Source organism: Filicampus tigris, chromosome 14 (assembly GCF_054856515.1).
Source record: "Filicampus tigris isolate MCC_2025a chromosome 14, RoL_Ftig_1.0, whole genome shotgun sequence".
In the NCBI taxonomy this organism is placed as follows: domain Eukaryota; kingdom Metazoa; phylum Chordata; class Actinopteri; order Syngnathiformes; family Syngnathidae; genus Filicampus; species Filicampus tigris.
The window spans coordinates 9,725,378-9,737,455 of record NC_141230.1 but is presented as its reverse complement, the minus strand read 5'-3'; the positions used below and the strand labels follow the sequence as shown (position 1 = coordinate 9,737,455).

At 40.8% G+C, this 12,078-nt stretch overlaps 1 protein-coding gene across 1 annotated transcript; it reads right to left on the bottom strand.

Moving 5' to 3' along the window:
* Nucleotides 1–16: 16 nt before the first annotated feature.
* LOC147136250 (uncharacterized) lies at nucleotides 17–11,170 on the bottom strand. Its single transcript, XM_086052506.1, has 8 exons — nucleotides 10,999–11,170; nucleotides 6,999–7,074; nucleotides 5,855–5,937; nucleotides 5,560–5,775; nucleotides 5,393–5,458; nucleotides 4,727–4,820; nucleotides 4,119–4,218; nucleotides 17–4,041 (listed from the first exon to the last, which is right to left on the bottom strand). Exons 2-8 carry the CDS (start codon nucleotides 7,042–7,044, stop codon nucleotides 3,972–3,974), a joined length of 675 nt encoding a protein of 224 aa, XP_085908632.1. The 5' UTR covers nucleotides 7,045–7,074; nucleotides 10,999–11,170; the 3' UTR covers nucleotides 17–3,971.
* Nucleotides 11,171–12,078: the final 908 nt, after the last annotated feature.

Genomic DNA, 12,078 nt, shown 5'->3' with positions numbered 1-12,078 from the left:
AAAATGTGGAGCCTTTAATCGACAAGAGGTACAACAAGAACTTTGAGAAAATTGACTGATACAATTTAATAAAAACTTGCATGCAAGAGACAGTTTGAATATCACCAGATTGGCAGCTGCTAAGTAGTGCCTGACTAAGCGAGGTCTTATACTCAAAATGAACTGACAGTTATCTTCTGCCTTATGCAACTGGTGGATTCCCCTCCAAACATAGACATCTTGATTTGTCTCATAGCAAAGTGAAGTACAATATCAGGGAGAGACAGAGATGGGAACAAGGTGACCTTTTTTTAACCTGAAACTGCTCACAACAACCAATCATGGCTCAGGTTCAGAAAACAGGTCAGCTGTGATTGGTCGTTGTGAGCAGATGTGATGTCATTTTCAGTCGACAGAAGACAAAATGGCCGCCCCCGGAGATGGCTAAAAACGAGTGCATTTTGCAGCTTAACTTATATATCACAAACACAAAATTAATCAGAATGCCATGTTTCAACCAGTGGGCATGCTGGGAACAACTTGCAAAAAATATGTTTGCGTTGACTTCCGCTTTAACTGATCAACATAGAGGAAAATTACGTGACATTGGCTCACAGCACAGCAACTGTTTGCTTCCAAATACTTGTCATAGGGATTACATTTTGGTACATGTGCCTACATTTATTGAAGGAAAATATTACTCCCTGACTTAATTAAATAATAGAGTAATATTAAAGTGTGAATACTTTTAAGTCCAGGTTAAAAATATGTCTTAAGTGTAAGTCTTAAATTATATACCTTGTACCTAAATCCATGTTGATTTTTATAAGATTTCTAGACTGTCTGCATCACAAATGGATTTTTTCTCTGTGAAATTAACTCTTTAGACTCATGTTTTCCGATGTTTAATGTGTTTCCAAGTTTTGTTTTGCAGACCCCCTGGCCATCCCAAGTATAAAAGTCTAGCTCCGCCATTGCTGTCTACCTGACACTAGGAAGGGAAACTCAGAGTTATGATTATATTTACATGAATAATGATAGGTTAAGTTCATATTTATTTATTTTACTGTATACTTTATTTTGAAGTTTTTTGTTTTTTTTTAATGCAACCAAATCATTTAGGGGAGCTTCAGCGCCTTCTAGAGAGGCTTCAGCCTTCTACCCTGCTGAAATAGACGCAATGACGCCACTGGTCCCTGGAATTAACCCTGGAATCAATTCTGTTACAAAGACGTCGGTATTGTCATTATCTACAAACAAATATCTTAACCATATGTCACGTTTGACTAGTTCTACTGGTTCAAAGTCCACAAACGTGTCGTCTATAGCACTGCCGTTATTCATTTCAGAGCTCCCACGATCGACGGCGTCCGCCATTACTGCTCGAAATAATTCCGGATATCCTACGACGACTCACGACACCGGCACATGTCTATTCTGATCCATTTCATTGGTTAAGAGTTTGAGAATTAAATAATAGAAACTGACGTACACGCTCTCACGGTTTTAAGGGTAGAAAGACGCAACAGCGCTCCCGGCTCTAGCGGTAGAAACGCGGTTATGCGCTCCCGTCCTTAATGGGTTAAACGAAGATTCTAAATTGCCCTTAGGTGTGAATGGGTGTCTGTCTGTTTGTCTCTCTGTACCCTGCTATTGGCTGTTGTCCAGTGCAGGGTGTACCCCACCTGAATTTTGAAGTCACCTGGGATAGGCTCCAGCATGCCCATGACCCTAACGAGAATAAGCGGTATAGAAAATGGATGTATGGATGGATAATAATTTATTAATGACTGTAATTAGATCCAGTACATGTCAAATTTTGTCAACAGAGACATTTGACTTTCAAAAGGATGATCGTTTTTCTATTCATTTCCATTTCCATTTAATTCAGTGAGAGGTGATGCAAGTTTATTCTCGTAGAAAAAAAACCTTACTGGATAAAAACTGTTTCAAAGCCTATTTGTGGTCAGGAGAAATAAATCAAATCTTAGAAGAGTAAAAATCCAAAAGCAAAACTTGTGAATAATGTTACTGTCATTTAATTTTCCTATAATCAAATGGAAAGATATAGATTAACATTGGTTATTGGATTTTCAAGATTTTATTTTAAGGCAACATTTTTGTTTATCTCTGAAAGAAAACTACAACAGGTTGGACAATTGAGAGGAAGGTCATCTGTGTGTAAAAAGTCTGACAGACGAAACAGACTGTGATTGACTTGTTGTTATTTCCTGCCTTCATTACAGTGCTTAATTAGAAAGGAAAGAGTGATGTAAGGATAGTGACATAACAAGGTCGACCTCAGGAGGCTGCTAATGATAAGGCAGTGGCCACAAGTGATGTTCTCATGGGAGGTTTGTATCTGGAAAACAAGTAAATTATCTGGACAACACCAGCAAAGTGCCACCTTCAGCTTCAGAAAATAGGTGAGCTGTGATTGGTCATTACCTGAGCCCTGAGCAACTGTGATGTCATTTTCAATCGACAGAGTTGACAAAATGGCCGCCCCCAGAGATGGCTAAAAATGGGTGGATTTTGTTGCTTAACTCATATTCCACAAACACAATATTAATCAGAATGCTGTGTTTCAACTAGTGGGCCTGCATAGAACATATTCTTAAAAAAATATCTTTGGTGCCTCAAGGGTTTAAAAACAGCACATAGCGAATGTTCTAGAAAATTAGCAGAACTGGCTTCTTCATACTCCCGCATCGGCGCAAACGACAACTTTGATTCACATGACCGACGCATTGTCCTGTTGGCGACAGGTCTGCAACACATGCCACGCACATATCACGAATTGTTGCTGCTCTGATCGGTCCATTATGTCACATGTTGCGACGACGTACAGTTTCCCACACGGAGGAGAGGATGCACCACGCAGCTCGTTGCTGCTGCAAAGCAAACTAGTTTGGCAGCGGCGTGGGTGTAATATCACGTATGTGTGTGTAAAGAAGATACTCACCCACGTTCCCCCTTAGCAGCCACCTTCCAGATCATTTTTGCAATACAATTAAATGCATCATCTAGCCATCTCCGGCCCCTTTATGGTTGTAGCGGACACGATATCCATTGTTGTCGCTGTCTTTTTGAAGCGACGCCCCCGAATCGGAACGCAACTGTTTCAAAACAACGTTGTGTCCGCGAGTAAAATCAAGCAGCGTGCAGCACTCAAGGATGATGCTAGCACATCAAGGTGGAGTTCATGCACTTCTTCTGGTATCTTCCCTACTTTAACAAGCAACACCGCAGGAATTTTTCATTGAAATTAACGAACCTCACTCTATTCACCTCTCTCGGTCTCTCCTTCTTCGCTCCGGAAATACGCCGTAGCAAACCTGCTGTGTAGTGGTTTGCTGGTATGCTTTCATTTTGAAGGCCGTTAGCATCTCCCGTGCGGCGGCGTCATACACGTTTTTTGGGGGGGAGGACGGAGGAACGGGGCGGGGGGTGATCATTTTTATGAATAAGGGCGCGGGGTCGAGGCCGGAAGGGTACCCAGGTCAAGGGTGGCAAAAAAGGGTCAAGTGCCCAGCTCTGAAAATTAGTCAAGTAAATGTAATGGAGTAAATATGTAATGGAGTAAATGTAGCGTTATACCCACCTGTTTACACCTGGTCCCATTTAATTGACTTGAGACTAGCTATAACCAGGCTGATAAACATACCATCCACATCAAACATCTTTGCAAGAACGCTGATGATGATGGAGCTGGTTGTGCTGTCTTTTCTTTTTAATCGGTAAATTTGTATCTATTTCTGTATTTTGAATATCTGTTACCCCCTGCCATCATCAAGATAGCTTGAGAATTTTTTACATTAATAGATATGGTCCTCATCTGCATTTATTTGGAAAAAGACCATGTAATTAGAGTAGATGATTGAATTTGGAGGTCCAAATATATACAGGCCAGTGAAAAAATGCTGATAGGTAATGTACGGGCCACCATTACAAAGCAGGCCAACCAAGATAGCCAAAGAAAGAGGACACCCTCATCGGGAAGTTGTCTGCTCACTGGGGCTCCAAATCAATTTAATGGTGCACTCGAACTTCCTTAGGCACCTAGAAGAGGTGGGATGGTGGCTCAATAGGTTGTGGGGGTACAGTAGCCTTATTACAAATGACACATGCACGTTTACCTTGGGTCTTCAGTAGATACAGTGAGGAAAGCGGTTGAATTACAAGTCACGAAGACAGTTTCTGAGGCACATTTCTCAGTGGCGGGTAGATACAATTGACCTGGAAACAACACACAGAAATGAAGATCCATGATGATCCATGTGAAACCTGGATGCAGAATCCAAAGAATCTGACGGCATGACCTTGTCAGCCACAGGACATTATACCATTATTTTGTTTCTTCTCTTACTCTGATTTAGTTTTGTGCTCGAGTACACTGACAGGACTGTCGCGGAACCTTGGCGCTGGATTATATAGGCACTTCTTGCCATTGATGCTATTGGTTATCAGGCCCGTTTACTAGATCTGAATTTAGTCGGGCATCTCAAACTAATTGAGGCTCTGATCCAGTTCCGGGAGAAGAAAAACCAGGAGACCCATTTCTAAGAAAAATGATTATTTCTTTGGCGCAAATTCAAACAAGTTGGGTCCATTTTTTGCTTTGATTTGGAGTTTGATTCTGGGTTCATGGTTTTGGTTTGAACTGAGATGTGTCATGTACGTGTTCATCTGTGTTTGTTAGAGTTCTGTTCAGGGTGCTTGTTAAGACGTAAAGAGCTGTTCTTACCCTCATGTCTGCAGCCACTCAAGTAGGCATATGTTTCACTATTTGACAACTCCGTAGTGTTCACCAGCTGTCCACTCACTGTTGTAGTGACGGTCTACATGGAAGACATCAGGTCAGGTGTGAGGAAGTTATGAATATCACCTTAAAACTCATTCATCCATTTTCCACATCTCCTGTCCTGTCATGTCATGCTTGCTGACATAAATTCTGTAACTTAATTCTTGACAAGACTGCCTTTTGATCTCTGCTCTTATATTTGTAATCCTCCTAATTTGAGGCTGTTCCAAACATCCTGGCAAAAGCCTGCCTCTTGCCTCCTAAATGAACTCCTAGTTTACATGTTCTTCTTTCAAATAACCTGCTTGCAACGATTTCACAAGTGTTCCTTCCTGTTCTTTCCTCAAAGCTCCAGAAGAAGGATATTTACGGTCGTATTCTAATTCTCTGTAATGGGCTAGCCTCCCTTGGGATCATATACTGAATCTCAGTTTGAACTGTTCATGCCGTGAACATTACTAACAGAGGAGGAAAAATTTGAAAAGTCCTCGTCTTTACACATCGGACTGGTGCAGTCGTGATACATCTGTTATATACGGCAGGCTGACAACCGATACAATGCCTTTGAGTTGCTTTGATTTCAGATGCAGGAAAAGTTTGTATTCTTACCAGTGGTACAAGCGAGGTGACTAGGTACGCTCCTTGTTGGCCAAATATGCGGAAATGCAAAAGAATCTGGAAGAAGGAAAAAAAAAATAAAAAATTATATATATATATATATATATATATATATATATATATATAAAACAAAACAAAATGCAAACCGCAATACTCACCGTATTCGAAGAAGAAAATAAACCAATACCATAAAAGCATGGTGACGTCCCAACAAGGTCTGGCAGATTGCGGACAAATTCAGAAGTTTCATCAGCCACAATAAAGGTTGGCCCAAAAGCAACAAGTTGCACCACGTCTTCAAAGGTGAAAGTCATGAAGTCAGTGTTAGTCTTGTTGCCAAAGACCAATGTAAATACATTCACGACACTGATCCCCTGTGGACAGGACAAGAACGGGTATCAATACTGTATGACTTATTCTATGTTAAAGAGCAATGCATGTGATATTACTCACATATGCCTCACTGTAAGTCTCTCCGTAATAGTTAATGGGGCATTCGGTCAAGTTAAAAAATTGATCTGTTTGAGATGTTGCGCCTGCAGAGAAGACATGACAAAGACTTGTCAAAGACTTGCCAGTCCGGCAGTCATCCACGCAAAGTGACAAACATCCTGAATTCAAATGTAAACACATGTAGCGCTTCATAGCGCTTATCTTTTGAAAGAGACTGTGTAACAAAGCATTACCGTGTACAAGTCAAGTATTCAAGTGAGAAAAGCACATTTGTTTGAGAGGTAAAATAACTATGTATAGTAAGGGTTGAACGACTTAAGATTTAGGGCCCTATTTTCTTTGACAGGTGCCCGTGCGCGCATCAAGTCAATTCCTGCTTTCCCAGTATGTCAAGCACTGTGTGTGCTTCAACCGCTCTGATTTTAAAAGGAATGTGGGCAGCCGCTTTGATTGGCTGAGAGTCATTAACTTGTGCTTTTATTGTATTTGAGGATAGACTTGCGCATTTTGCTGTCTAATTTCGGTAAAAATATTTATTATTATTTACGGATGCAAATGTGTATTCCAGACCGTGACAAGTATTAGAACTAAGTATTGTAAAGCGACAAGGGTGTAATGATGGTCTGTGTTGAATCAATAATGAATCAAGTTCTTGCTATTACAACTTTTTTGACCATCCATTACATTTTGAATCGAGCATCATTTCGCGTTGCTGCCCTTGTTCTTTGCTGACAGTGCTCCCTTTGTTATGAATATTTCATGGAATTTCCAAAGCTAGCGAGGCTAACCACTATTTTTCACCCACAACATGCTTATTTTCATACTTATGGACCCACACAGACATACAGTATACAGATTAGGTCGCTGTTCCACAGAGCATTATTGTTCCGTGATGGCAGCGAGTCGGAAGTTCACTGTGAATTTGCTGACACAAGTAGACGTTTAGTATAAACTTCAAACATTGATGCGGAGTAGTAAAATAGACCTGTCGACTAATTGGTTCAAAAGGACCACTCATGTCATCTAAATTTGTTTGATCATTATCTGCACCTTAATCATTTTATGCTTCATCATGACATCCATGCCCAAGTGTGCGTAGTTGCAAAATTTCAGAGGGGAAGATGAAATCGTATGTGTGGGTTACCTGGCAGTAGGCTGACACCGGCCGTGATCACCAGGAGAAGGAACATGTTGGGCAGAACTAATTAGCTGGCTGAGCTCTGAAAGACATACCAGACAAGTTGGACTTGACAACCCTTGGTGTTCCTCCTCAATTGTATGGTTTGGAGGGGTTACTTTGCTAATGGGGGCTTGGGTGGATTTCATACGGGGTCAAAAGCACTCATTTGGAGTTGGAAAAATTTGTGACGGACCAGAAGTACCTCCTTGCTGGTCCACCCTGGAGGATGCTAACTTCTGACTTCTGTTAATTGAAATCCTATAAATTCGATCCAGTCCCTATTGGTCTGCACTCCCTGAGAAGTGTCATGTGTCATCTTCCAAACCGCTTATCCTATACAGGGTCACGGGTAGGTGCTAGAGCCTATCCCAGCCGTCAACGGGCGAAGGCAGACTACACCCCGAACTGGTCGCCAGCCAGTCGCAGGGCACACACAGACACCGCCACTGAGCGGGAATCGATCCCACGCTGCCCGCACACAACTCGGGCGTGTGTACCACTACACTATCAATGACTCCCTGAAAAGTTTTTTTCAATAAAAAAAATACCACTGTACTGTGTAAAAACAAAAAATGGAAAGAAATAAACTGGTTTGCTCTCAGTTTCCGCTTGATCTACCAGAATTAAAATCAATTTCAAAGTAACACTTACTTAAAATGACAAATTTCATTTTCTGAACGTTAAATGAAGGTTGCATTTGTTTGACTGAAGTGTCCTACATAAAAAAATATACTCAAGGCACAGCACGAGTCGTGGAAAAGAAGTCACAAATACATCATACATACATCATCTAAAACAGTGGTGCCTAAGTTCGGGTCTCGATAGATATTTTAGAACTTCTCATGGTCGTTTTATTAATAATAAATACATTTATTTACAAATCCGCTGATAGTGTAGTGGTACACACGCCTGAGTTGTGTGCGGGCAGCGTGGGATCGATTCCCGCTCAGTGACAGTGTCTATGTGTGCCCTGCGACTGGCTGGCGACCAGTTCGGGGTGTAGTCTGCCTTCGCCCATTGATGGCTGGGATAGGCTCCAGCAACTCCCCGCGACCCTATATAGGATAAGCGGTTTGGAAGATGACATGACATTTATTTACAGAGCTGGGCATTTTACTACAAATTGACCATCCGTCATTCATCATTCGTCAGCAGCGAGGGTACCCTTCTGTCGTCTGTCCTTTGCCTTTTTTTCCGGTGGAAAAAAAAAGAGTACCCGTCTATAGGCCGGTCTGCCTCTAACTTTAAACGGGCTTCCGTTGGCGATTCTGCCCCCACTGTGCGATATTCGAAACGAAACGGAAGTTTCACCACATGGAAGTCTCACTCACATGGGAGCCTCCATGCTCCATGTCCGGCAGGACTAAATACGTCTCCTTTTCGGACCCTGAAGCTGCAACCCTCGGCCGCCGCGGCCAATGGGAAACGGAAGCCTCTGTTATAGGGATTGTGGTATTGCCCTCCCCCTCTTGTATGGGAATGGTCTGCCCCAGCAGCAGGAGAGTGGGGCAGTGAACGTGAAGTCAGAATAAGAAAACAAAGGCACGCTTGAACGCACAACAGCCTCGCCGCCTCCATTGAAGCCTCATCGCAAAAATAGATTATAGACGATTATTTGAACAGAAAGAGTGACTCACTGCACTGCGCCATGGAAACTGTTCACAGCCCTGGTCCATTTCTCAAATCTGTAGTCCAGACAACTACAACTCACTATTTTTCCTCGTCGTGCTCGCCGCGGCCATTGAAATCCCACCGCTAAAAATAGACTAATGACGGATTACAGATGAATGACGGATTAAATAAAACGGGCTTCCAACTATGTTTCGGCCGTCTATTTTAAAACTTTACCCATCATTCGTCAACCGTCAGCAAAACGGGCGGCCATCAGTGACAAATAGACGGACCAGTCCGTCACGTAGACGGAATGCACAGCTCTGTTTATTTATCCATCATCCAAACCCTCCTTACACGGGTCACAGGCGTGCTGGAGGAAACTGGCGTATCCGGAGAAAACCCACGCAGGCACGGGGAGAACATACAAACTCCACACAAGAAGGCTAGGGCCAGATTTGAACCCACGACCTCTGCAGTATGAGGTGAACGTGCTAACCAGTCAAGAACAGTGTCGCCTACATAAATTTATTTATTTTTTTTATAAATAAATATATTTATTTATATTTTTACAAATAAATATATGTAGCTATTTTATTTTTGGACATCAAGCTTCCATGCATTTGATTAGGCTTTTCAGAATTTTACTATGAGCCATCATGTTTTGCCAAACATAAAGGTTTGCATAGAAAATGTTTAAGGTACAGTAAGAAGTTGATATAATGTATGCTTTAATATTTAATGTAAATATATATAAACCTCTTTTGACTGTCTCCACTTTTTTTTTTTTTTTTTTTTTGGCACACCAGCCTCATCAATGCCTTCTAAGGATAGAGAACTTGCTGATGCGGGGGTGCCTCGGGGGAAGAAAAAGGAATTGCCGGACTGCTGAAACAATGGAAAAACTTAAAAAATAAATAAATAAGAGTTTCTGTTTAAAAGTATTTTTAAAACGATGTGCCTCAAAGATAAGTATACATAAGCAACATCACATTTACGATGATGACACTTTCACGTTGATTTTCACATTATGACACGTTCACATTTATTGACTGTATATTTCAAATGTATTTTAAACTTAGATTAAGGCAAAAATAGTACAATCTCATCCATCCATTATCTGAACTGATCACAAACGTTGCGGGCGTATTGGAAAAAATATATAATCATACCTAAGTAATATTGTATACAGTACAAGTTGCCTGCAATGCAATGATGTGTAAGAGCCAGGAGGTGTCCTTATTGAGCAACAGAAGTAACAGTGCCGACACAGTATCAATATATTGTACAGTACAGTAGTTTAAATCAATGTGCTGGAACGCTACACGAGGCTTCTTCTACCGATTACTAGTCTCAATGTTGAAATAGAGAAGGCTCATCGTGCCCACCCACCATGACGCTTGCGTTTCTTGGTACCCAGGAATCGATAATGGTACTCCGTACCAATTTTCTTTGCTTTTGTTCTGTTGTTTGTGGTAATACATTTTATTTAACAATAAAAAATATGAATTTAACAATTATTTTTCAATACATAAAATTGGACTAAGTCACCGATGGTGTAGTGGTACACACGCCTGAGTGCAGGCAGTGTGGGATCGGTTCCCGCTCAGTGACGGTGTCTGTGTGTCCCCTGCAACTGCCTGGCGACCAGTTCAGGGTGTAGTCTGCCTTTCGCCCATTGTCAGCTGGGATAGGCTCCAGCACCTGCTATTAACCATAGTGGTTGTCACAGGAAGATCTGAACTTCATATCATTCAGTTTGTCATTTTATTTGAATATACTATGTGTGGACAGGAGGATTGTGCTCAGTGACAGAAATATTCAGGCCTACCCTGATTTTTCCCAGGCCCACCCATTAGCCACGTTCTGGCTCCGCCCCTGATTTGTAGACACACAATGATGTACAAAACTCTTGATGGGAGAAAAAACATTTGTTTTTATGCAATAAATCCGTAGAAAGACAATTACAGAAAAGAACAACTGGAAAAATTGAGGGGAAATAACAGCAAGGCAGTTTCCTACATGTCATTTACGTCACGAAACTGACTTAATTTAAGTGTACTTCTTGTTGCTAAATTTGCCTCAATTTGTATCTTTTGTACATCAGCAATTGATTTATTTACTATCTAAGTCAAAGTTATATTGTTGGGTAATGTCTGGATTTGCACATTCCTATTGCACATTCATGCTCTGATTAAGAAAATAATCAGAATTTTATAGGTACAGTAGTTACTTATTTCTGAATACTTACTCTTAAGTGATTTTTTGTAGGGCTACTTTTTACTTTCTTGGGTCATAATATTCTATAGTAACAATACTCTTTCTTGAGTAAAAAAATGGCTACATTACCCACCTTTGAATCTGGATGAAGATTTTGCAGGATAGACTTTCCCACCGCTGATGAATCCAACTGCAAGATGTTCCTTTTTATACTGCTCCACTGTTTCATACCATCCCAAACGGGGTTCCACTAAACAACGTTTAGCATCAAATAAGCCAAATAAAAATACGAGCAGTACATCAAGGATAACTTAAACCGCAACAACTCCGGGAAATGTGACAGGGAATCAAGACTCTCTCTGGTTACAGGAGGAACTAACCTGCTGATTAGATTCCAGAAAAACCGGAACAGTGTGAAGACTACCATTATAGCGCTGCTGTCACTGATTAATGTTCAGATATTGAATTAAACAACTATCTAACAAGTGATGGTCACAAAAACTGTCTCATCCAATAGGCCTAACGTAACAACTTAATTGCTCATGTTGTTTTGCAATTTTCTGCTGTCAACACTTGTATGTTCCTTCACGCCCCCCTATGTTCGTTGAAAACTTTAAGTCAGTACATTGTCAGTATTGTAGGCGTCTTGTGAATATGAAAGCAAATTTTAAGAATAAATACTGCAATAGGATGCTGTAATGCCTGTCCAACTCCTTTTTGTCGCGGGCCACATAATTATTGTTTCCCCTCAGAGGGTCATTATAACTGTGAACCCATATAATACACGATTGCTGCTGCTGATGGATAACTAGTTTTGGATGTGAAGCCAGTATTTTATTTATTTATAATTTTTACTTATAATTTTTAATGAAAATTGTAATTCATTAATTTATTTTTTACCAATACTTTATTTTAAAAGGGCTAATGATAACAAAAAGTATGTGAATTAGCTCAATGTTATTAAATGTCACAACAACAATTTGCAATTTTCCCATTTATCAAGAAATAAGAAGTCGTCGCATACATGATTTTTTGCTTTTGCTGGGCACATAAAATGATGTGGCTGGCCGGATCTGGCCCCTGTGCCACCTGTGGTGTGGTCCAGGGTTCTGCTGCAAGATTTCACCAGTTAGCCACTGGTTTTGGGGCTATTCAAATTTTTTTATTGCAGTGGAAAGTCATTGAACCATCACAGATCTACCAGCCAATCAAA

Coding starts and splice junctions, on each gene's coding strand:
- LOC147136250 (XM_086052506.1), bottom strand. CDS start 7,044: ATGTTCCTTCTCCTGGTGATCACGGCCGGTGTCAGCCTACTGCCAG. Junction 5,938..6,998: donor CGGTGTCAGCCTACTGCCAG/GTAACCCACACA, acceptor TCTTCTCTGCAG/GCGCAACATCTCAAACAGAT. Junction 5,776..5,854: donor AGACTTACAGTGAGGCATAT/GTGAGTAATATC, acceptor TCCTGTCCACAG/GGGATCAGTGTCGTGAATGT.